Genomic DNA, 27,809 nt, shown 5'->3' with positions numbered 1-27,809 from the left:
AAAAGTTCACTTTTTCTTATTTTGTGTTAAGGTTGAGGAAATTTTGCAAATAGAAAGTATAATTAACTCATAAACTGTCAGAATACATTTGTATTTATTAATTTTAAACCTACTTATTAGTTTAAATTTTTGCTTGTTATGGCATGTCACAAATGGTCAAAAATCAATATGTAGCTTATTTGTGGCAGGACACTGAAAATTCTTCACTTGTCAGAATCTGTAATATCTGGAATAATTGTGCTTATGCTGTTTTAATTTTTAACCATGCCCATTAGCTTCAATAATTGCATAACACCAAGTTGTGCAAATTTTGTAAGGATAAACAAGTATGAAGTCTGCAATTATGAAGTTTTCTTCATAAACCTGATTATTAAAGACAAACAAACTGCAGAATTATTGGGCTATAAGCTTGATGTTTTTATTAAAGCAGCTGAGGTAGACAAATCAAGAATGCAGTACTTCTTTAGCTCTCTATTAATCTTGAAAATGAACTAGAAATACAGTACATACTGCAGTATGGAAACATATATATTTTTTAATTTTTTTATTAAGGGTGCCTTGAAGTTTGTAGAAGAGTACAATGCATCAACCACCACTGAGATGATGATGTGGGCATAGGCGGATATAGCAACTCATCTGCAAACTGAGAACAAAATGTTTATTTTGACTTTGACACTTACTTTTGACATTTATATTTAATTTTAAAAGTAATTGTGTTAATGTCAAAAAAAAGTATCAAAAGTCAAAATGAATATTTTTTTATACGTACAATAGGCATATGTTAGTCTTATTTAAAAATATTTCTACTCTCATCTGGATTTTTTTAATACAGTAGAACCTTGCTTAACAAGCCTAATTTGTTCCAGAATCTTACTCGTAATGCAAAACACTCATTGAGTGAAACAATTTTTTCTATATAAATTAATTTAAAATATGATAATGCATTCCAGGCTAAAAAAAATACTCAAATATTTTATGTATAATGTTTATTCAAAGAAAATTATACTGTATTTAATTATAGCCTTTACATAGCCCAAGAATTTGACATATTGTTTGGCATGTTTATTATATAATGGGCTATGATTGTTGATGTTNAATCACAGATAATGTCTGATAAACACACCAAATGATATGCCAAATTCTTGGGTTATGTAAAGGCTATAATTAGATATTAGAAATTAATTAATTTGACTAGAGATAGGTCGTTATGCTGCCATCTCATTAAATTTAATAATTATAAAAAAATTAATTTTTAATTTAGACATTTCTGGAATTTAATTTGGAATTGGTCATTAAATTTAATATGATATAGCAGCATAACTGTCTCCCTCTCATCAAATTAATTAATTTCTAATATTTAATTAGCCTTTATGTAGCCCAATAATTTGGCATATCGTCTGGCATGTTTATTATGTAATGGGCTATGATTGTTGATGTTTATATGTAATATGTCTGAACAGAAGTTTGGAAAAATATGTGATCACAAGTGACACTAAGAGTATGAAGTCTGCAAATATGAACTAAGATGCTAGCGGAATGAGTGCTAAACACAGACTGATGGAGCATGTGCACACTCCGGGACTTCCCCTCTCCTTGTCACTCGTTATGCAAAACTTAACTTATTAAGTGAGTCATTTTTTGCAATTTGTTTTGCTTGTTATGCGAATTACTTGTTATGTGAGGTTCCACTGTATCTAGATCACTCTCATCCACTTTAGTTCAGTATTTATGCAAGTATGGCATTTTAATTAATTATGGTATTTTTTTTTTATTAAGAGGTTCACAGAAATTTGCAGATTGTGAACTATGTTCAAAGGATACTTCTTTAGTATGATGAATTAAATAACATACTGACACCCAAAACTAACAAATAAACTTCAACACTTTACTCAAATAAGTTTTCTTCTGGTTTTAAACAGATAATGGACAAACCTACAAGAAATTTTGTCAGTGGAAAGCCCTTTTTAAAATGCAAGAACATTCAAGTGTTTTCTTGTAACCTGATGTCATTATCAATAACAGAATGAAACTATTCCATTTTGTATTTGACAAGTGTTGGAGTTTATTTGCTGGTTTTGGGTGTCAGTGTATCTTATTTGTTGTTAATACCAATTTTGGGTACTGTTTGTCATAAAGAAGTTCTCCAATTTTTATGTAGAATTTGATTTTATTTTTAATGTTAATTTTTATTTAATTTACTAATAATTTCAATTTTATGATAAAATTGAAGTTAGAATGATAATTCTGGATCAAGCAGCTTTGCAAAAATTAGCTTCATTTTCAGTTTTTGGATATTAATGGTACTAACTAGAGTTACAGCTAATGATTTATAATTATTAATAATCTTACTGGTTATTGTTATATAGTTTGTTATTAAATGTAATATTATAATAGCATAGTACAACTACTAAATGTCTGTTAGCAAATGAAACTCATTTTATTTGGATTCAAAAAAAGTTTTTGTTTTGTATACTGGTTTTGATCACTGTAAATTGGACTGATTATACTTTAAATGGAGCAGAGAACCATCACCATATTTGATGGAAAAATTGATAGTTGACAGAAAAATTGGCTTTGAAATAGTGATGGAAAGTTAGATAATAGAAAAATTGTGCTTTTAAAGTTTATAAAAATTTAATATTAGAGAGGTTGCGGCCAACGTTTTCATCGCAAAAACGTCTACGTTGGGCGTTCAGCGCCGCCTTCCTATAAGCCTAGAAGTTTGACAATGATGTTTAGAATGTTAGTGGAATAATGCTCGACATTCCAAATGCCATTGTCAAACTTCTAAGCTTATAGGAAGGCAGCGCTGAACATCAGACGTAGACGTTTTCGTGATGAAAATTTTGGCTGCAACCTCGCTATTTACATAAATACTATGAACTTCAAAACTGAAGTTTTTTGACCACACTGTTTTGTTTTAATATAGACATTTCACAGAAACTGGAAATGAGATAACTAATAATTACCTAGTTCTAAGCAATTTTCTTAAAAATACAAATATTTATGGCCTCTTCAGTGGCCCTTGGCAGAAAAAATTCAAATGAGCTTCCAAGAATTTGTTGAAATTTTAACACAGCTAATAATGGAGTGTTTATACATTCAAAAATTTTTAAAAAATTTTTAGTTGTGTTTAAAATTTCATCAAACTTTCGTAAGATTTTTTCTGCATGTATATCTAAGGAGGCTGCTGAAGAGTGAAAATATTTCTATTTTTAGGAAAATAATTGTTGGAAGAAGTGTTAAAGTACTAGGTAATTATTACTTAATGTAGACACATGAATACTGAAAATATTTACTTATATTAAAACAGAGTAAAAATTGAAATATTAATATGCTTGTACTTTTGAGTTACAATAGTGTTGCAATATTTAAAAAAATTTTTTACTTTTGTTTTGGACACTAAGAGTTTTCCATACTCATTATGGTTTTGGCCAGGCCAACATTTTGGGTAGCTAGTTAGTGAGGGACAAGGGTTGACATATCAGAACAGATTGTTCATGAAATATTCTTAGGGTTACTTGCCTGCATTTGACCCTGGGTTTCCCAGAGCAGTAGGCTGATGCCTTAACCACATGTCAATATTCAGTATTATAAAATTAAGTATTATATTAAATTTAGTAATATTACTGTCTAAATTATATTGAATTACAAAATGATTTAATATGCAGAAATTTAAATTTTATATATATAAGTTAGTGAGTGATAAAATTAAGAATTGTAGAATTCAATGGCCACATTCTATATTGAAAAAAGAATGATCAATCTTTAAATTTTTAATGTCAATAAAGTAAACTCTTTATTGACATTTAGTAAGTAAAACATAAAGTAAATTTTAATGTTTTCATTATTGAAAAACTTTCAACTTTAAAACTTATACAGCCAATTGCAGAGACAGAGTTTGCGTTGAATGATGTTTATGAACTGAACGGCCTATAGACATTGGTGGCTGAACCGTGGTTTAAAATGCGTTGCAAAGACGACGATCGTCTATTTCTGACCATTCTCTAAATGAACTTTGGCAAAACATTGGCTCTTACTTACTTCACTATTACTCTCGTTTTAGGAGTCGTTTGCCAATTGGGTTATTTGCTTGTGTCGCCAGCTATATTCTGAAAGCTTGCAGAAATAAAATTTAAGGCCGTCAAAACCATTGTTTGGCAATTAATGACAATCCTTTTCCATTTCGATATTTAATTTCGTCGCCAATACGGTTTAAAATATGAACAAATCCATATTTAGAAAATTTATACTGAATTTGGAATAGATTTTTAAGGAATTATTTCGACATCTTATTACTGTCAAAATGAATAATTTTAAATATATTATTATTAATATTCCATTTTTTTTAATATCTATAAACAAATTGCTGTAATTATTAAAATTGTCTTGTTTGTTTAACAGTACAATGACTCCAAAATGCATTAATGTTTTATAACTGACAGATACTCAAATTGTAAATAAATGCATTTGATTTAAATTATTTGAAGTTTTAAGTCTTCACCCATTTGAATATTGAAATTGGAACATTTAAAACAAATTTAAAGTATTTAATTTTGTTGTTTTTGCTCCAAGCAATTTAATTAATGAATAATTTTGTTGATTCGTACCATTTACAACATTTATCAAAGGAACAATATCTGTTTTTATCTAAATTTTTCCACAAACAAAGCTAACACTCGAATTGAAAAGCCCTCTAAACCTGCTGTCGAGTGAGTCTAGAAAATAGGTCAAATAACTTGTTTCTAATCGCTGTCTACATTGTGGCAGGTGAAAAACGCCATCTCTGCAATGAAATTTTTCTGAACATTGGTCTACCTGATCTGTAAACCGCCGTCGGTCTCTAAACGTTGTCTCTGCAATTGGCTGACATTGTCATAAAGTTGAAGTTTTTCAACCATAATCTTTTAGTATCTGCAGTTCATAAATATTTCAATAATCAAATAATTAAGCCAGATTAACTATTAGTTAGATTATGGCTAATTAATTTCATAAGATGATATGTAATTTTGATTACAAGTAGGTAGCAATGTTCCCTCTAAGCTGTGCATTTTACATATGTACTGTACCTATGATAACTAAAATCGTGTGTGAATGATGTTTTGTGTTGATTTAAGTGATATGGAATTGTAAAGATATGTTTAGGTTTAAATATTTAATTTTATGTCCAACAGGATAAGCACGATGAATTGGTCTGTCGCCCAAAAGTAGATATTAGCAAATTATTAATTAACATGTAATATTGGACCACATTTTTTCACAAATTTTGAGGTTATATACAAAAATGTGTTTTAAGTGTATCAGAAATAAGTGTAAAACAAAAATAGATATCCTTAGAGTAAACTCAAATTTATGAAAAAAATGATCCAATATTGAGCAGTAATTAATCATTTACTATATAGCTTATTTCACAAATCTTGGGTGAGCTATAAATATATACTGTACCTTAACAGAGCCCAGTGTATTTACTTACTGAAGGGACTGGATTATTGATGAATCTTTGACAAAATTACTGTGCATTATTGGAAAAGGAGTGCATTACTGGAAGTTTTAGAGTCCCAATTGAGCACCATACTAATATAACAAAATACCTTTCTCAGTTTTTCTAACAATTTTCAATTTAAACAAACTAATATTTTCATCTATTTTGAATAGCCTTCTTCAGATTTAACATAATTTCAAACATTAATTAGAACATAGAATTTAAAATTTCCTAAATAATAGCTGAAAATGTTAGTTAGTTTAAATTAAAAATTTGCTATAAAAAGTGAGAAAGGTGTTTTGTAATATTATCAAGAAGTTCTAGCTTACAGCACAGAGTACCGTGCGTTGCCTAGCCAAAATATGAAATGATCTGTATGCCTACCTTGAGCCAATTTTCATATTATCTGACTGGGACTGACTTAACATATTTATCCTACTATGGTGTTTAACAAGCATTTTTACTAAATTAAAAAATTTTTTAATGAAACTGAAACTTGTCTTTTCTCTGAAGCTAAAAACAAATATTGTTAACAAATGTATCAGAAATAAGTGTAAAACAAAAATGAAACAAAATATCCTTAGAGTAAACTGTGACCTAACATGATTATACAAACTTTCTTGTAACAAATGTAATGTTTTTAATTTGTAGAAATTAAATTGTAGAAATTTTGCAAAATACAGTAAGACCCTGCTTAATGCTATCTTCCTTAACACTGATTCGATATAATGCTGTCTGCTCGAAGCCTAGAAAAAAGCTCAAAATTTATGCTGATTTAAATTATTGCAGCATTTTATTGATTTATACATAATATGATTATTTATGAACATGAGCAAATCAGAAAAAGATGGCAAAAAGGTGTACTTTCTTTAAATCTATGTTTGGTGCAATTTTGGAAAAAATATAACATTTTGGATGTCATAGGCAATATCAGCTTCACTTGAAGAATTAACTGATAAATACACGAACAAAGTGTGGAAGAAGTTATGGCTGAAGGTATTAAAGAATTCTCAATGAGAAAAGCCTATCGCTGTATTGTTAGGTTGATCAAACTCAACCTAATCAATAGAGTAGGACTAGGAGATATAGATGAACATTGGTGAATATTGAGGAGTTACCACAGGTTTCTGGTCTTATCAACGACGATCTTCAAGAACTGACAGAACAAGGAATCCTTGTAGAACTGGAAAATAGTGATTTTGAAAATGAAGAACCTAAAAAATTTCTCGGCAGATTTTCTTAGTAAAAGTTTGGTAACGATAACTGAAATCGTTGATCAAATTGTAGCGAATGATCTAGATTTTGAAAGGAGTGCAAAAGCAAAACGAGCCATTTTGGATGCAATCTTCTGCTACTGACATTTGCTTTAGGAAAGAAAAAAGCGACAAATGAAACTTTATGACTCTATTGCAAAAAAACAATAATTTCAGAAAAGTCAGGACCTTCGTCACAAAAAAATGAACTAATTAATATATTATACATTTCTGTGTGCATATGTTTGTGTGTTATTTAACATATATTATTATTATACAAATTAATGTAAAAATAACTTAAAATTAAAGTAAAATTTGTTCATTTTCAGTCACGTGTTGCCCTATCTGTATTTACTCTGTTAAAATGACTTCATTTAACGCTGTTTCGTTTAGCGCTTTGTTATGTAGGAATGCATCCCCACATTAAGCGGGGTCTTATTAACCTACTTTTGAATAGAATAAAATTGATTTTTCTGATGATGGTGTTAAAACTCATTTCAAGCATAATTAAACTCTGTTAAATTTGATGCATTGTTGGCCTCTGTTAGAAGTAGACTACTTCTAACAGAGATCAACAACGCATCACTGGCTCCAGGCACACTGTAGTTCAGTTCAATCAACATTTGACTCCTTATACAAGGATATTGCAAACCAGAATGGTATAGAAATCATGTACAGGAGATTTGGTACAATTTACAACCTGCTATGCAATGCAAAAGATAAAATAGATCTAAGCAGAGCCCCAGGAGTATACTCTATTCCTCAGGGATGATAGATTCTGAAGGGACTTAATTTATATTGGCTCAACCATACATTCAATTTGCAAAAGGATACATGAACATCAATTCGACCTTGCATACCACTGCCTTGTCCACATATGCCACTGACCCAGAAGTTCATGCGGACCTCTAGAACATCAGATTAATTAGGCAGTCCTTTCAAAGAGACTGTATTCGTCACCTTGGAGGCCTTGAAAATTTATAAAGCCAACTTGAAAGGCAACTGTATTAACTTTAAAGACTGCGAGACAGTGGTGCATGCGTTGAAATACCTGTTTGAGAAATTAGAACGAAATCAATCAGCTGCATGAATTTGATATATACAAAGTTTAAAGCCAAACATCATCGTTCTAATGGTCCAATTTGGAAGTCTGTTTAATTCATTACCTAAAGCAGGCCTCAGTTAAAGTTCAATTACTGGTTAAACAATCACAAACAAAACTTTTTTATTTCTCACTCCAGTATTTTTGAGAAGACTGTTAAAACAGAGAACTCATTTTTTTTTTCTTCCAGTTGTTATATTTAATTTTATATATAGTTCCATTTTATAAAAAAAATTTTGAAGCCCATCCAAGTTGAAAGTTTTTGTATAATTAAGTAAAATGTGTGGATGATTTTATGGTTTACACACACAGATTTTGGCCATTTCAGAATTCAAATCAAATTAAATTTTTAAGATATATTGAATAACTTTCATCTTGTTATTAAATTATTTAACATCTTTTTTTTGAATCCATCCTATTTTTATACAGTAAGACTTTTTCAGTTCTTTTAAAGACTGAGCTTTATGTTTCACAGCCAAATTATTGTAGTGTTTAAACATTTTTAAAGTAGTATATATATTTTGACTGTGACTTGAAAATAGCTCATTTCAAAAGAACTGAAAATATAATTAAGAACTTCTTTACATTCAAAAGATATATTTTAAAAATGTATTTTTTGAATTAACAAATTGAACAGAATATTTTTTAGATTTTTTTTTCTGAAAATATTAGAAAACTCATTCTGAATTTTTTTTTTAAAGTTTAAATTATTCTAATTTTACTATAGTTTTGATTTAATATATGATATCATTTTTTATCTTTTAATTTGAGGTATTAAATTTTAATATCAATAAAAAATTTACTTTTACAAGTTGAGATAAGGTCAAAATTGTCTATGGTTAGAACAGTAATATAAAAAGTAATAATAATAAATAAATAAAATGGTTCTATGCATAAAGCTAGAACTTGAAAATATAGCTATTTTCTGTTTTTCCTTTTCTATTGAGATAGGATTATTAGTATAGGAAGATTTTGAGGTCATTCACTTGGATCAAGTTTTATTGAAAAACTAAATATAGTGAGGAATTTTTGTTAGTCTGGTTAACTGCCAAAGTTGATTTCACTTCTATAGTTTCCTGGTTTAAATGTAATTTAAATTTTTAAAGGAAAGAATACACACTTTTTTTAATTTTTATTTAGAGATTAAAATTATATTTAAATTATTTTTGTAATTTATTTGAAATTGTTATAATTATTATAGTGAAATGCAATTATATATATATATATAATACAATGTATATAAACAAATATTTTAATAAAATTTTATTAAACGATTAAAAATATTTTTTAGAAAGCACATTTTCCACCCTTCCTCGCACCCAGCGAGGAATGCCTCTTGTTCTTGGAGGTGACCCGAAAGGCAAAAATTTTTTGTATACAAATGGAAATAGTGTCATAATCAGAAATATTGAGGTAATCTTATTTTCTTTATATGGATATTTTAGGAATTTTTAAAATTTAATAAAAATCTGCAATATAAAATTAGTAAAAAAAATTGTTAATGATAAGACCAACTGATGAGACTTTTTTAACTGTAAAAAGTTTCTTAAAGCCATGTTATTTTGATATTTGATAAGTAATCAGTTTATTTAGGTTAGGTTTGAATTTAATTTTTAGTTCATAGAATGGAAAGCTATTTTCATTCCATAAACCAAAAATGGTAAGATATTATCATAGACCATTAATCAAGTATGTAATAATAGGCTATCTATCAGGAAGTTATGTAGGAAGTATTATACTTCATTGCAATAAACTTTTAATGAATCAAATTTTTATTTGAAATATAAATTATTTTAATGCTTATATAATACAACAAATATATTCATTAAAAAGTATACATTAGCAAAAATGATATAAATCAAACTGAATAAACCTAATTAGAGAAGTTATCTTACTGCTTATTTGAACAATGATGGACTAGGCTTTAAATTCTTACTGAGAAATGCTTTCTACTAATGCATAAGGGGGTTATTTGTAGTGGCCCTATATAATAAGTTGTCTGGCTGATTTCTATTGGATAATGAACTTGCATGTTACAGGGACATTTCTGCTATATGAGAAACTGCTTTAGTAGTTATTCAGATACTTGGAGAGCACTTTTTACCAAGAAATAAACAATAATGTTACTCTGCATAGCTTTTGAATGCACAAATTCATTGGTGAAAGGGAATGTAATGAAAGTATTTTTGAAGGATACAGAAAAAGATTTGGAGCAAATCTTTTTGTGCTTTAAGAGTGTTGGTTGTTGTATATGTTGTTATACAGGGTGAGTCAAAAGTCCCTTGTACTGCTTCATTCCAAAACTACATCCTTTGCACCCTTTTTTGTTGTTGAAAGTTATTTTTAAGGTCAACAAAGGTCCCATCTGATTCTCCTTGCATGACTTGTGCAATGTAATTAAATTAACAAAATGAATATATCTTCAGTACTTTGAAATGAAAAAGATGCAAGGGACTTTTGACTCACCCTGTATAACAACATACTTGTCTACAACAACCTGATACTTATAGTATGAAATACAGATCTGTGTGTGCTCTAAATAATGATGTATATCATTGTGTATATATATCAATCAGAAAAATCAATTATCTTATATATACAGATTGTGTGTGTGTGTGTGTGTGTGTATATATATATATATATATATATATATATAGTAGAGCGTTGTTTATCCGAAAGTCAGTTATCCGAAACGTCGGTTATCCGGAAGCATTCCAGTCGGCAAATTTAAATTTTCGCTAGTGCTGTGGCGCTGCAACTTTGGCTATATCTTGCACTACTCCAATATTTTTTTTTGTTGGTGTGTGTGTTTTTGCTGGCAGCACTGGCACTTTTGTGTGGTGTTTTTCTGAGGACTGTGTATCGTGCTGAATCAAGCGTTTTTGATAGTAGATCAACTTCTAAAGTTGATCGATCTACTATCAAAAATGCTTGATTCAGCACGATACACAAAAGTTGATCAACTTTTTGTTTTTATATTTTTCGATATACTTATTTTGTTTGTACAAAATAAAAAAATAATTTTTAATGATACAATGGCCACGATTATTATTTTAAAAAGTTTTCGTTAAGCTTAATATTAACGAAAATTCAACGCGAAGTGACACACAACGGAGAAAAATTTCAACATGGGATAGGTTAATATATTTTTGTTGTACATAATCGGTTATTTGAAAAATAAGTTATCCGAACAACCCCAGTCCCCAATTGATTCGGATAAATGACGCTCTACTGTATAATCTACACACATAATCTGTATATACAGGTAACCCCTGTATAACATGGCACTTCTGTAGCACAGATTTACTGTAACACGGTTCGAGAATTGGGAACATCCCCGTATAACACGGTGCTTTTATAGCACGGGTTCACAACACGGTTTGGGAATTGGGTAAAACCCTCGTACAACATGAAATGTAATAAAGGGTGCATTCTTTTATACCTCCGCGTGAACATTCTAATTGTTTTCGTGGCTACTTTGAATGCTCTTTCAACAAATAATCTATTTAATGGTTAAATTTTACAACTGGGACCCTTCTTTTGCCTCTAAAAGCTCATTTTAGAATTATAGATTCCTCCATCATGATACTATTGATAGAGCAGGCACCGCCATCTTTCTTTCACTGTCATTCCTAAATGTCTACAAACAGCAGTGTGCACCTGTTGTAGAGTGACCGCTATTAACGAACGCATCCAAAAACTGTTACCAGTTGATGATGCTCATGATGAGATCATATATAGGATGAATAATCCTCTGGTAAAATATTTCCTTAAATAATAATAATAATAATAAGTATTTTACCTATGAAAAAAATGAATAATAAATCCGATTTAAATAAGGATTTAACAGCATGCTTTTTAATTTTTGGAACCTAACCCTCGTTTTTTGCACTAGTTCTTTGTTTTGTATAACAGATTCGCATAACACTGCAATTTTTTGGAATGTAACTCCCGTTTTATATGGGGGTTACCTGTACTGTGTTATTTGATGTATATGTATATTATGTTATAAACATAGAAGATAATTGATTTTTATGATAAGAGTGTTAAAACTACAAATATTTTTATCTAAAATTTCTGTAAAAAATTTTATGGTGAGAATCAAAAAATGGATGTAACGAATTTACCTTGAGATGATGTGTGTTTCTTTATTTTACATAAAGAAACACACACCATCTCAGTCAAAAGAATTCCAAAGAAGTCAAAAAATTGATTTATGTTTTTAGATTAGTTAATTGATTAAACAGAAATCAATTTTTTAATACTTAAGAAAAAAATTAAATACAATAAAATGCAAAAAGAACAATTTGATAGATGTCATAATAAATTGGCCTGTAAAATAGTTTCTCCCACTTCGGCTGCTATGAGAATAGTTAATTTCTTACCAGTGGTTGATGTAAATACAGGTATCCACTGTATAACACAGTAGTTAAGTTCTAAAAAAATTTCATGTTATGCAAAACTGTGCTGTACAAAACAAAGGACTAATGCAAAATATGAGATTAGATCCCAAAAGTTAAAGTGTAGTATACTTTTTCATTAATAAAAGAAATACGTTTATTAAAGCAATCCATAATTTATTTCCAATCAATGATTAACTAACAATCTCAACTGTATTACATGTTAATATTAATTTTAAATTCTTTTTACACAGTATCTATCATCATCATCAGTGTTTTTGTTGATCTTGATTGGAAATATCAGCAACAACTTCATTTTTTATTATATAAAATTTTTTATGGATTACAAAATAAAAAAATATGTTAATTAAAAAGCTAGCGGATCATGTTTGTTCAGTTGAGTACAAAGTGGTGCTTTTTTCTTCTAGAATTTGTGTTCAAATACTGAGATATTGCTGTATTTTGCTTTGTCATTTTTACAAATGATTACTTACCTACAGTTTAAAAATATTTAATAATACTTACCTAAAAGTGCTTAATCTTCATATTTAGTACAGTTCATTAAATTTATAAAAACAAAACACAGTGACAATCTTAAAGGCTAAAATCTGAAAGCAGTGACAATGACACTCAATGGTAGGAAAGCTAAGGACAAAATGGTAGGAAAAAATGCACTGTCAGTTTTCATTAAAGTAAACCTGATGAAAGGTACAAAACAAATTTGAAAATTTCAATATTCTAAAATCCTTGGGGAAATTTGAGACATGCATGCATGCTTGCTTGAATAAAAAAAATATCAAGTGAATTTATATTTAAAATTTATAAAATTTTGTACAGATAATTTCCCAAATTCTAACCATAGAGTAAAACTGGAAATGTTACTTTTAATACATTTAGAAGTTTTTTAAATAAGCATTATTTTTATTTTTAAGGATTTACTATTGTGCCAATTTTTACTCATTTTTATGAAAATGAATGATACTTGGCACCATTATAAAAAAACTGAAGTATGTAAATAAAATAGTCACTTCAGCATTTACTAATCAAGTAATGACTTAATGAATTAAACATTTTTATATTATTAAATTATTTTTATTCTATATAATATTTTCAAATCAAATAATTTTAATAGATATTGATTGTTTTTAGAACCCTGCCATCTCGGACATCTATACAGAACATTCTATACAAACTACAGTAGCAAAATATTCTCCAAGTGGTTTTTACATATGTTCAGCAGGTATTGTTTTCATACTCTAATAATTTTGTAAGAGAACAAAATTTTGTTTATTTTGATAGTATTATTAATGTGTCAATTGTTAATTTTTTAAATCTGGTATAATATTCTTTGGGAATGAATGTTTGTTTTATTTCTTTGAAAATAAATGATGATTTAATTTTCAACTTTAAATTAATAATTTCATATGAAAAGGCCAGAATGAAAAGAACTGGATTCAAACTAGTGTTAAACTAAAAGACCATTCAGTTCCCTAGTGAATTTACTTGGGAAATTAATTTCTATCAAAATTTATCCAAATGTATAATATTACAGGGTATCTACTGCTCAGGCAAATCAGGTAAAATTCCATAATTTCAAAATTTTATAACACAATCATTTGATCCATTCACAAGCCAAATTGACTAATTCCACATTTTGAATTTTTTGTTAGATTTTAGTGTGAAAGCACTTAATATACTCGTAACTTTTTATATTCATAATAAGTTTTCCTAATAATATGCATCAAAGTTTTCCTAATAATATGGATCAATACTATTTAATTACAAAATTTTATTGGTCATTGAAAAAAATTTATTTTTAAGGCCAATCTAAGTAACGCCATACTGTAACATTAATTCACCAGCACACACTGCGATTTGCAATGCTGCAGTGTGCGCTGACTAGTGCTTTGTAGATAACATTAAATAATTTACTGTTTTCTCATCACAAAATGTAAGTAAAAGAAATTAATTAGTTACAGTCCAATTGCCACAGAAGTAAGTATACTTGTGGAATATTGAACAATTGTTTTAATTTTGGTGACAGTTGTTTTTGAAAAAAGAGAACCTGTTATATTAAGATGGATAAAACTAAAAATAATTTTTTTCATTCCTCCTATTAAACGTGATTCTTATAAAAATTTAAGAACAAATTGACATGATGGGACTCAAATACAGCTGATGAAGAAAACATCATTTATGTTGCAGAATAATCAATTTAAACAAAATTATTATTATTTTGTTTAAATTAATTATTCTGTTACTGTTAACCCTTGTAACAGTAACAGTAACAGAATAGTTATTATTCATTTTTGTGAAAAAATTTTAATAAAAGATATGTGCTAATGTAAAGACTGAATTTGATGTTATGCTTTTCACTTGCCAAATCGATTAACTCCCTCAATCACACCAAAATTGTAATAATAATGACGATTATAGTATATCTATGCTATCTTATACATTTTGTGTGTCATTAAATAAAAGCTACATCTACAATATTACATTCTACAATGTTTATTTGAATTTATATTTTACAAGGAATTTTAAAAAAAAGAATGTGTTTAATTAATTTAAAAGCTGAAGTTTTAGGCATAGCTTTCCTTTTGGACAAAACAGTAGTTTATTATAACTTTTTGATAAGCATTTGCTGGCAATACTGCCATGAATACAACAGCCTGTGGAGCCATTATAAATGGCTTACAGGAGAAGTGCAAATAAATTAAACAAGTGTCACACTTTTTTAAGTTTTTTTCCAAGTTTTGTTAAATAACTTTACAAGTAGACTATAAAATGCATTTAAAGGTAATTGTAATGGATCACTTGTTTTTCATATATAGAATTTTCCTTATATCAAATATTCAAAATATCAGACCCTTTTTCATATTTGTTAATTAGAAAATTTTCTTTTTACATATATATTTTCTTCTGCAATAGTTGATGAGGTTTTGTTATGTGAGCTTCATTACAAGGTGCCAGTAATGCAGTTTATGAACTAAAGACTGCTTACAATGTTTTTAAATAAAAAGATTATGAAGGCAAGCAGCCTTAATATTAAAGATCAGAATAATACTTATATCAAAAAATATCTTAATTTACATATTTCAAAATATAAGTTATAATAAGGTCATTTAAATGTTGTTTGTATTTGAAAAGCATAGAAAAAAAATAAAGCATTAAATATGTAAATATAAAATTGTTTATAAAATTTCATAGATGAGAGATTGATTAATAGATTAATAGCTAAGATGCTCAATTTGTAAAGCTGCAAATTGATGATGATAAATTAGGAATTTTGTTAGCTCAGCTATTTTTAACCCTTTTTCTTGAATATTTATCCCTTGCTTATAATGGAATAATATTGTTGGCTACTTGCTTTTGTATTCAGGTAATAGATACAAAGCTATTTATCTGGGTACTGACTCATACCAAAGTTGGGTTTCCATTTAAACAATTGTGTACACAACATGAAAAATCATAACCAATCAAAATAATTTTTAAAAAATGATTAGTAAACTTTTTATATAATTTAATGTGCTTGGCTATAATCAAACAACAGTTTTCACTCAAACACAAGTTAACCGTCATATTACAAGTGCTTAATGTTTATGTTGGAAATCTAACCTGATACTTCTTTATAAGGCTAAATTTATAGGTGAGTCAGATGTGTTTAGTATTAATATTCAGTAGATACCAAGTATATTGAACAAAATATTTTGGAAAAATTTGTTTTTAGGTATGTGCATGTGTACATTAATCTAAAACATTACCAAAATTTTTATTCATTATGGTACAGTACCATTGTGGATACATTTTGTGTAAGTTGGTTTCTTAGAAAATGTGTGGCCTTTTGTAGGTGATTTCTTGGTAACTATTAACAATGTCTGTTTAACATTGTTAATAGTTAATAACATTGTTAATAAACAGAAATTAGAAATTCTTAATAAAAGCATATAAAGCACTTTTAGCTAAATCTAACTAGATTCTTTCAGCTATGAACTTAGAACAGAACAATAATAATATGCTGTAGTAGAAGAGTTTAAATTTTTTAAATTTGATTACAAAATATTAAATATTTTGTAATTATGTAACAAGATTAAAAATATAAAATGTAAACTTCTTTTTTAGCATTTTATTCTTCAGACTTCTTCATTCACCAAACTAGAAAAATTAGTTCAGATGAAAAGTGCTTTTGTGCATTTTGTTTTAATTAAAATTTCTAGCTTTAATGTTGTAGTATTTTTGTTTTGCTATACTATATAATTATTTATAAAATGTAACTACACATCAAAAATTTACTTAAAGCAAAATAATTTTTCTGGATAAAACATGTGAAGTGAAAAAAGTTTAATTAGTTAAATTAAAAGTTTAATTTAATTGAAATAATTCCAGATCTTAAACTTATGCAAAATATTTTCAATTTGAGTTTTACATTATTCAGATATTCTATTCAAAACAAATTTTTAATAGGATTTATAATCTCTCTTAAATCAAGTTTTATATAATAAACATTTCAGAGAATCTCGTAATATTGTATAATAGAAAATGTGATAAATTTTTAAACTCAAATTTAGAATTTTGCTTAGACCAAGGAAAATTAGGAAATTATAACTACTATTTATATGTTTAGATCAATCTGGAAAAGTTCGAATATGGGATACAACACAAAAGGAACATTTACTTAAGAATGAATTTCAGCCTTTTATTGGAACAATCAAAGATTTGTCATGGTCACCTGATAATCAACGTATTGTTGTTGTAGGAGAAGGAAGAGAGAGGTTAATTATTTTTGATAATCATCTTATCATTTAAATATTATATTAAAATGTTATATTTTTTTTTCTTCAGATTTGGGCATGTTTTTATGGCTGATACAGGAACTTCAGTGGGAGAAATTGCTGGACATAGTAATTTGATCAATTCTTGTGATTTCCGTCCAACTCGCCCTTTTCGCATAATAACTGGTAGTGAAGATAATTCTGTAGGCGTTTATGAGGGTCCACCTTTTAAATTCAAACTAACATTGAATGTAAGAATCTATATTACTTAAATCTACTATAGATTACTTAAATCTATATCAATGAATTGATTATGCATGGAACATACATGGAATTGGTATAGTCATCTGGAAAAATTCTCAAAAGTAAAAAGTAATATCTAATGCAATTGTTATGAAATTCTAATTATACAATATATAACATTTTGGTTTTTATGAAATCAAAATTTAAAGTGTGAAGTGTTAACTCTGGCATTTGCACAGTTGAGATCAACAATGTCACACTAACTACATTCAAGCATCATATTGCTGATTGGGTGTGTGACACTTGTTATTAATTATACAACATATACAGTAACACCTCAATTCAACAGACTGATGGGAGCAAACAGGTGTCCATTAATGCATAAAATTGAATGTTACCAACGAAAGGATATTTTTTATCTCTTTTTTCCCCGTCTCTTCAAATTCAAATGATTATTATGCAAAAATTGCTATAAAGGTATAAATGGTAAAATTTTCAATTGCTACATTTTGCAGACAACATAGCTCTGGTTGCAACTTGCAAACAAGATCTAAGCAGGCATTCAGAGACCTCAGTGATGCACTAAAGGCCAAATAATTCATACAAAGACCAAAAAAAATGATTTGTTCAAGAGGAAATAGAAGACATAATTGAATAACATTGGAGGGGAAGAATTATTGTGGAGGCTTCTGTTACCTGGGAAGTTTCATAATGTCTGATGGAAAGTGTGAAAAAGATAAAGAATTTCACAGGGAAAGTAAACATTCTCAAGAATGAAAAGGATGTTGTAAAGTTATGTTTAACTTTACAGAACATCTCTGTGGATGTGAAAAGAAAAAAATCACCAAACGTTGTTTGGAGTGTGACTTTACAAAGCTTAGAAACATGGACATTGAGGAAAAGGCAGAAGACAAAACTGTAGGCCTTTTGAGTGGTGGTACTGGAGAAGAATGCTGAAAGTAGTTTGAACTGGAAAATTGTTCAATGAGCAGATTTTAGAGAGCCAGAGAAACCAGAAGCATTTTTAACAAAGGAACAATATGATAGGACATTATTCAGAATGGATGAAGGTATTATTTTTGTTATATTATTGTCTACTTAGGACTTAGCACATTATTAGGACTTTATTATACTTGTGTTTTTGTTTCTGTAAAAAGAGGAAGTCTTATTCAGAAAAAACAATCTTTATTTTTCATCTGGATTTTCACCTGTACACACAATATTTGTGTTTTGGACCTCAAGGTCCCTTTTCAGCAGGTTTACATCAACAAGGTGCTATAACAAATTTTATAAAAATTACAATAATAATCTAAAATGCCCAACAATAATGTATACATTCTTTAAATGATTTAAGGTTTCATTGCTTTTTATTACATCAAAATATATATAAATTATTCCTTTTTACTTGAACAATTATACCTGTATAAAAATAAACACATATATTTAAAATTACAAGGCTTAAATTATAAAATTGTTAAAACAGTCTTTCTTACATATCCACCATTCTGTGTCTTTTCGTTGCATGCTCAATTTCACTCTCTCCACTAAACTTTTTCCCTTTATATACCCCTCAACTTTCCATGCCCTCCATAAATAATATTGTTCCATGATTGGTGGATTTCCATTCCTAAGTTGTTATTTATTTTATTATTTTGTCTTTTTATATAGATATGTTCAAATAGAAATAATTTTAAAAAACAGCTTTTTTTTTTCCTTATTTTTATCATATTTAAATCTATTTCACATCCTTCTTTATTGCAATGTTCTGCTACTGCTGAATTTGCATAATTTTCTTTGATGGCTCTGATATGTTCTTTTATACATATTTTTAATTTCCTTTTTGTTTCACCTATATATGCTTTTCTTTGTTCACAACTACAATCAAAAGAATATACTACCCATTTTTCTTCTATTGTTTCAAGTTTTTTTATTACTTCTATAATATAAATATTTTATAGATAAGTCTTTTTTTTTGTATTAAATTAATTTTATTACCTAATATTATCTTTACTCTTTCAAATAATTTTGGTATATACCAGGGGTCACCAAACTTTTTTTCACAGTGGGCGAGATAACTGAGAGAATGACAAGAGTGGGCTGCATAATCTTTTTTTTTTAAAAATTTTTTTTTGCCCTGTGGGCACTGATGGCCTGTCTATTTTAGCAAGCCCATTACAGGTTTGGCCAGGCCCCACAACGGAGCAGTCAGATAGTGAGGGACAGGGCCTGACATATCCAGATGGACCACCCTCCAACAAATTCCTGGGGATTTTTCGATCCTGTCCAGATGCAAAAAATAAAAAAGCAACCAACATATCAGGTCAGTCCATAAGTTCGTGGGTATTTTATGACCTTGAGAAAAATCTTGTTTTGCTGTTAAAAATGCCAGTCTAATGTGATACTTTTTACACTGAAGTGTTAAATTGGATCTCATTCATATAATACTGTTCAGAATTGGGAACATTTCAGTTGTTTATTTTCGTTAAAATGGAAGTAACAGATGAATATAAGAGACATGTTTTATACTTTTTATTTTTAAGTGATGAGAATGCTACAAATGCAGCCAAAAAATTAAATACTGTTCATAATCAAACTGTAATTAGTGTAAGGACTGCGCAGAAGTGGTTTGAAAGATTTAGAAATAATGATTTTAGTGTGGAGGATAAGGCTCGTACTGGAAGACCTGTTGACTTTGATGATGATGCTCTCTCTGCACTAGTTGAAGCAGAACCATCTTTAACAGTTGATGAAATTGCGGAACGTTTAAATTCATCCCATGGAACTGTTCATAGACATCTACAACAAATCGGAAAAGTTTCAAAGCTAGGAAAATGGATACCACATGAACTGTCAATAGCTAACTGACAACAACGTCAACTGCTCAACTCAAAAGCTTCAACTGGGAAATTTTACCTCATCCACCATATTTGCCAGATATTGCTCCCAGTGATTATCATCTTTTTCGGAGTTTGCAGAATTTTTTAAAAGGAAAAACTTTTGAGGATGAGAACAATGTAAAAAAGGCTATTTCTGAATATTTTGATTCAAAACCGAAATCATTTTACAAAGACGGGATTAAAAAGTTATTGTCAAGATGGCAAGAAATTGTACAAAATAATGGTGAATACATTATAGATTGAAATAAGATTTAATTTAAAATTTTTGTTGCTTTTTTTGTAGATAAAAATGCGCACGAACTTATGGACTGACCTGATATTTATTTACCAATATGCAAACATGATTGCTGCAGCAAGCTCGTAATCACTTTTCTTAGAAACTTCATTGCAGGTACTTACTCAAAAAGTGCTCTGATATCCAAAGTCACTGAATTTTTATTTCACTGATTTTCCTAAAAATTATATTACTGTCAGATGTAAAAATTACATTGGACCAATTTTGGCATTTTTACTTATACTTATTTTAATTTTTTCTACATAGTAATTCTACAATCTATGATTTTTCCATATAAATATAAATAATTATATTTTGGTTCATTTGTGGGACAGTGTGGTGGCAGGCCGGATAAGCTGATCTCACAGGCTGGATCAGCCCATGGGCCGTAGTTTGGTGATCCCTGGTATATATATTAATTTTACACATTTTTTATTATCTTCAAATTGTTTATTCTTAGGTTCATCAATAATTATCTTTTGTATCCATTTATCAAGTAATTTTTTGGTGTAATTGTTAAATAGGAACATTTTTACTATTATAATAAGTCTTAATGATGTGCTAAGTCCTAAGTAGACAATAATATAACAAAAAAATAGTATAAAATAAGGTCATAGATGCAGTTGAATTAATAGGATGAAGGTATTATATGATGGAAAGGAGAGAGAAATGGCAAGAGGATAAGAAGAATGGAGTACTGGGATGTAGTGAAATGCTGAACCTTATAGCAAGATTAAGCAACTAGCACTAAATAGAAGTAAATGGTAAACTTGATACTGCTTACTAATCTTTTTAAGTTGAGGAGAGAAAAAATTAAAATTTAAAAACAGTGCATTTATTTATTGATTCATTAACATGATTTAAAATATTTGATATTAAAATGTTTGTCACTCTAAGCCAAGAGTTTGAATTTTTAAGCTCATATTTGAAGTAGCTGTTTTTTATTCTTCTGTTTTTAAAGCAAACTAAGGAAATATGTCTGAATAGACCTGAAAACAGTTTACAATTAAAAACAAAAACAACTGTTATTATGTCTATTGAAATTTTTAAAAGGTTATGATAACTCAGCTTTCTTTTAATTTTAACTTCCAAAATGTGTTTGTTTTTAAAATTGCTCTATATATGATTATCTAATGATTTTGAACACATTTTTAATTTATGACCCTAAAGTTATATTTATCTGAAATGTGTATGCACCGTACAGTTATTATATAAATGTATTTTTATAATAAAAGAAGTGTAAATTGCAAATAGATCTAGTTGTAAAATATAACACAAGTCTTTTTTAATAATTCTGTAATGATGATAATTAACATAATGTAAACAACAAATATTAAATACTAATATATTTTTATTTTAGGATCACACTCGATTTGTACAGTCAGTAAGATTTTCACCAAATGGTGAGCTTTTTGCTAGTGGTGGTTTTGATGGAAAGGTAAGATTAACTTCTGTCTTTATCTAATAAGAAATTTTTGCAAATAATAATATATTTAAATTTTTTGATAGATGTTTTTGTATAAGGGAAATGATTATAGTAAAGTTGGAGAATTTGACAATCCTGCTCATAAAGGCGGTATATATGCTGTAAATATCTATTTTGCATATGTTTAAATAATTATTAATTTTAAAATTGTTCACATCATGTGTCTGATTTATTCCAAGAATGATGATAAAAGTATATATTCTGATAAAATAATTTCAATAATAAGGTTTCATGGAGTCCTGATGGCAAACAATTACTCACAGCATCTGGTGATAAAACATGTAAATTATGGGATGTATCAACATTATCTGTTATAAAGTAAGTATATTTTTAAAAAAATGTTATGTTTGAATTAAAAATCTTTTAAAATATGCAGTTAAAATATCATTTTAAATGTTTTAGTGAATTTCCAATGGGTTCAGATGTACTAGATCAACAAGTAAGTTGTTTATGGCAAGGTCAATACCTATTGTCAGTTTCACTCTCTGGTTTCATAAATTATTTGGACCCAAATAATCCTACTAAACCTCTGCGAGTTGTTACGGTAAGAATTTTTGAAATAATGGTGATGATATGCAAAATTTGTTTATAAATTATTTTGTTATATTAGGGTCATAATAAATCAATCACTGCTTTGGGTGTAACGCCTGATAAATCAACTTTGTATACAGGAAGTCATGATGGATTTATTAATATCCTTTTAATGTTATATTAATTAAAAATTATAAGAATATTTCTAAAGATAGTTTATATTTTAAAGATAAAATTCCTTAATTTTTTTTACCATTTTGGGATCCTGCTTCAGGTGAAAATAGCAGAGTTCAAGGAGTTAGTCATAGCAATCAAGTACAAGATATGGCTACAACATCAAATACAATGTTTACTTGTGGTTTAGATGATACTGTTCGTTCTGTAAATCTTATTACTCATCAATTTACGTAAGTTGATTTAATTATAATTGAATGTGCATCATTGATAAAGATTTTCATCTCCTCTCTCTCTCTCTCTCTCTCTCTCTCTCCAGATTTTGTTTTTCTGTATCTTGTTTTTCTGTTTTAACCAAGCTATTAAATGCCGCTATCTTATAATGCCTTGGGTCACAAGAATGTACAGGGATGTACAATTGATCTGCCTGCGGTTTTCTGTATACCTCTGTGATAATGGTTGCTGCTTTAAATATGATGTTCATGTTGAGAAAATGAACTTGTGTGCAGCTCTCTTGTTCAAGGCCCAGAGTTAGGCCGTAAGAATTGTTATTAAATGCGATTATGACTGAAGGCATGTCATATTTACATTTCCAAAGTATGAGTATGTCATTCACATATCTCTTGTATGTAATAATATTGTGGAGTTGGTCAGGCAGTACTTTTTGTTTGAGGAGTCTAATTACCATTTCACGTAAATCTCCTGCTACAGGGCTCCCCATGGGTACACCTCTTCTTTGTTGATATACATTATCTTTGAATTTAAAGAAAGAATTATAACATTATTAGATGAGGCAAAGTTAATATACACGACACAACAACCACACCATTTGCACTTGATGGAAGCAATATATATATAAAACAGCAAGAGAAAATAAATGTATCAACAATAAGGATGAACTATCCTTATCGATAGCCTGGCAAACTCTTAGTTTTTGGCTTCTCATGTATCATAAATATGTTTCTATCAACAGAGCATGCGCAAAGTAAGATGATGATTGTATGGGTTTCCTTTGAATATTCCATTTCAGAATTAATTTGAAAAAGATCTGTTTGAATACTGTAAAGTTGTCCGTTGGTTCACCTGAAGAAGAATGATAAGTTCGAAATTGTTAGTGATCAAAGTTATATTGAAATAAGTACTGTTTTGGTTTGGAGTTGGAAGTAAATCGTATATTTTACAATGTGTCTGAATGTTTTTGTATAGATTTATTTATTTTTATTAAAATCAGTATGATGATGATTTTGTCAATATAAAACAGTTTTATTTTTCCTTATGTAATTTAATAAATTATGTATTTTTAGTGACTATTTTTCTATTTATTTTAGAACACTTGATTTGAAGATGGAATCACAACCAAAAGGTATAACTGTAATTGATGATACCATCTTAGTAGCTGGAATTAATGATGTGAGTTTTTGATATTAGATTTTTATGTAATTATTTCAAATGTTTAAGACAGTTTATTTAAAAAAAAATTAGGTATCAATAATTAACAATGGACAAGTTATGTCCTCATTACCTGTTGATTTTGAGCCAAGTTCTATTAGCATACATCCGAAAGAACCTGATGTTGCTATTGGAGGATCAAAAGTAAGTTTTTTATAATAATTACATGTTTCTTGTAATAAAGTAATGAATTAAAATTGTAATTTACCCCAAAATATTGAAAATAATAATTACTTTGTTCAACTACCAGTTTTTAAAGATTAATTATATTAAATTATTCTGTATTTTTAATTTTTTTTTTCCAAAATAAGAATAAAGTTTTTTAAAATTCAGTGCTAGTTGCATCTGATCAGAATTAAGATGTTTAGGACCTGTTCTAATAAATTTTTGATTGAAAGATGTTTAATGCATTATGTTAGTGAAAAAAATATAACAGTTTAGATAGAATTTTTAAATTTCTTTTTGAGAATAGCAGTTCTGGGCATGATTTTGTTTAAGGATCAATTGGTAAGTAATCTGTAATCAGCCATATCGGCCATTTTCTCGATTAATTGCTATTGGCCATTTTTTCCTATTTTTCTTATTTTGATAACTGGCCAATTTTTGCATTTTAATATTTTTGTTAGAATGTTATGTATAAGGCTAGTAATAAAAAATAATACATTTCTGTTATATATTTATTATATGACAAAATGAATATTAAAAGAAATTTTTCAACTCAAATTATTCCTTTTACACATTATAGGTTATATTATAACCTATTAAAAAATTATTTTTATTTTATTCTTTTAAAGAGATTAGTTTTTAATAGGTTAAAAAAGGAATATCTCTTTTTATTTAAAGTTTAAAACCCTTAAATTGTAATGCAAAAACATGAGAATTTCACCATTTTCAGGGCATAGCCTATTTTTTGCCAGCTCATAAATGTTGCCTCCATTGCTGAAAATTTTCACTTCCAATGGAAGATGCTGGGGCACTTATAGCTATGAAATATCTATTTCATAGCTATCTTGATCAAATTAGGAAAAAGTTCTTTTGAACTTCTCCACCACAAAAATAGGTCACTGTCTTCGTATAAGGGGTAAATGTAAATATTTTTCTAATTCTTGATTGAAATGTTTGTTTGCTCATTTTGTTTTTTTCTTTCTTTTTCAAAACATGCTCTTCATTCTTTCATTTACCAGAAGCTAATTCAACAAATAAATTAGAAAAAGTTAGATATTCTCCTTCATCTTGATCATCTCCAGAAGAAGCTTCAGAATTTAATTCTTTTTGAGATTTTGAATTATCAACATCATTTAAGCTATTGGTTGTCCATCTCTTTATTTCCTCTACCTTATCCTCTTTTTGAAATTATATTTTGAATCTTGGATCTTATAAAGATGACAAGCATAAAGTCTTGTTTTCTATATATGCTGAAAATATTTTCTTTATTGAATCTTCTACTCCTTCTATTGTGGCATTAATGCCACTAAAGGAATTACTGCTCTTTGCTTTTGATAAGAATAAATTCAGAGTCTCTATTGTGCAAATTATTGAAGGTGTGGTTTCTCATTTGCTGACTTCCACAGCAATTTTTTGGAATGGTTTTAATACTAGAACAATTTTTTCAATGAGAGACCACTGATATGGGATCAATGTAGGAATTTTAATGTAGTATGTAGAATTCTAGTGAGTAGTACAGCTTGAATAAATTTGTTTCTGCAAACCTAACTTGTCTTCAAATCTTTTAATAAGCTTACAATTACAATAGAATGATTAAAATGTGTGACAATATTTCTATTAATTGTGATTATAGTTTTCACATCTTGTTGAGAAAATATGCATTTGTTTAGTGTCAGCTGCATTATATGTATAAAGCACAATAATGCCTCTAAGTTGCAATTCCTGATTCCACCTACCATATTTGCTCCAGAATCTCTCAGTACTAAGAATATCTTATCACTTGTCAAACAATGTTATTGAACAGTATATCTGTTTAACATCTGATTTGTGTAGCTGTGTGGGAACCTTCAAAGAGAACAATTTGTAAGACAGCTCTGTCTTTCTGAAAATCATCCTTCAACTAGTGGGCTGTGACACTTAAAAAAGGAGAATTGCTTGTAGTTGTCCAAATATCAGTGATTAAAGAAATATATTTTGCATCATCAATAACTGAATTTTTGACTGAATGTTTTGAAATATATCAGGGATGATATTTTCAGAAAAATATTTTCTGTTGGGAATATTGTAATTAGGAACAATTTTTTTTAGTAATCTTTGAAATCCTAAATCATACACAACAGAGTGTGGCTGTATATCTACATTTATCATTTCTCCAATCAAATAAAGAACTTCTTTGAATTTGTTGTTTGATATGTTCAAACAACAAATTCAAAGAAGTTCATTATTTGGAAAATCTTGTCACCTTACCCTGGCAAGATTATAGCGACTTGGATGTTGACAAAATGATTAGAGTAGGTAACTAACAAAATGATTAGAGTAGGTCCTACTAACTTAGCAATAACTTCTACACTTAGCTATTTGTGGCGACATTCAATCATTGGTGTTTGCTACACTCGAGGTTTCAGTTACATTCCTACCTTGTACATCAACAATCATGTCAAGAAGCAAATCTTCATTTTCTGGCAAGACAGATGGGACCATGACACTACTGGTAGGCTCACCTACACTTTCATCCCCAAAGTTGACACTACTGCAATTCTTTATCACCTTTACCTAACACCCTAACTCAGCTACTTACAGGACATGGCAACTTTAAGCAATACTTGCATAGATTTAACCTTGGGGACAGTCCACAATGTGATTGTGGTATTCAGGAAGACCAAACACCACTTCACTTAGTATTTCTCTGCAATAGGTACAATCACAGTAGGGATAGTTTAATGAGAGCTGCTATTCTTGAAGGGTACAACTGGCCTTGCAACTCATGCCAACTCATTCACATGTGAACAAATGTTCCATCATCTACTCACATTCATATCCCTTAGCGAGACTCTTGAGAGCACTCACTCGAAGCATGGATGGCAGTTAGCTTTCCCTTGCTTTGTTTCAACTGTCGGTATATAGCTGCCTTTCAACTTTGTATTTTAATTCTTATTTTCTGTCTTCTTTTTTTCAGTCTAAATTTGATTATTCCTAGTTGTAAGTTAGATTATGGACTCTTAGCTTGGTTTCCAGTTAGGTTAAATTAGATTAGGGTTTGTTAACTTTAGTTGTCTGGTTAGGTTCGTCCTAGGTTATGGTAGGTTAGTTTAGGTAGTAAGTTAATGTTTAATAAAAAAAAAAATAATAATAAAAAATAAAAAAGGTCTTGCTCGTTTGTCTGTTGGTCTCGTCTAGTTTGTCATTGTGTTTGTGTGCTTTTCGCACTGTCTGTCTAGCTGTTAAATAGTATTAAGATTTGCAATCACATTCAGTTTTATTAGTATTAAGTAGACATAAGTCTTCTTACTAACTTAGCAATAACTTCTACACTTAGCTATTTGTGGCGACATTCAATCATTGGTGTTTGCTACACTCGAGGTTTCTTTTAAACCCTTCGGGGAACTACGGCCTCACAGCCTAAAAACTGCACATCAACATAAAACATAGAGGGTACTGTAGCCATATGTACACTGTTCAGAGAGATCCTATTTTTCTCTGCTGTCTGTCTCCTCTCTCTTCTCCTTTCCCTCCCCTTTCCATTACACTCTTTTCTGCCAGAGAAACACCTCATGTACGGCTTATGTCTTTCTTGTATGTAT

The 27,809-nt window shown here is 28.8% G+C and overlaps 1 protein-coding gene across 1 annotated transcript in view; it reads left to right on the top strand.

Annotated features, from left to right (window-relative positions):
- LOC111625819 (actin-interacting protein 1-like) overlaps nt 1-27,809 on the top strand; it is a 42,913-nt gene that overhangs the window by 8,516 nt on the left and 6,588 nt on the right. The window contains exons 2-13 of the mRNA XM_023369054.1: nt 9,129-9,250; nt 13,387-13,477; nt 16,862-17,009; nt 17,080-17,260; nt 21,784-21,861; nt 21,933-22,010; nt 22,136-22,227; nt 22,312-22,453; nt 22,520-22,601; nt 22,694-22,847; nt 23,943-24,024; nt 24,097-24,207. Coding sequence (XP_023224822.1) covers nt 9,129-9,250; nt 13,387-13,477; nt 16,862-17,009; nt 17,080-17,260; nt 21,784-21,861; nt 21,933-22,010; nt 22,136-22,227; nt 22,312-22,453; nt 22,520-22,601; nt 22,694-22,847; nt 23,943-24,024; nt 24,097-24,207 — 1,361 coding nt within the window. The remainder of the gene's footprint in view (nt 1-9,128; nt 9,251-13,386; nt 13,478-16,861; nt 17,010-17,079; nt 17,261-21,783; nt 21,862-21,932; nt 22,011-22,135; nt 22,228-22,311; nt 22,454-22,519; nt 22,602-22,693; nt 22,848-23,942; nt 24,025-24,096; nt 24,208-27,809) is intronic.

Source organism: Centruroides sculpturatus, unplaced genomic scaffold (assembly GCF_000671375.1).
Source record: "Centruroides sculpturatus isolate CEXI.00-Female unplaced genomic scaffold, Cexi_2.0 scaffold440, whole genome shotgun sequence".
In the NCBI taxonomy this organism is placed as follows: Eukaryota; Metazoa; Arthropoda; class Arachnida; order Scorpiones; family Buthidae; genus Centruroides; species Centruroides sculpturatus.
The sequence above is the reverse complement of the archived record's forward strand: the minus strand, read 5'-3'. Positions and strand labels throughout refer to the sequence as shown.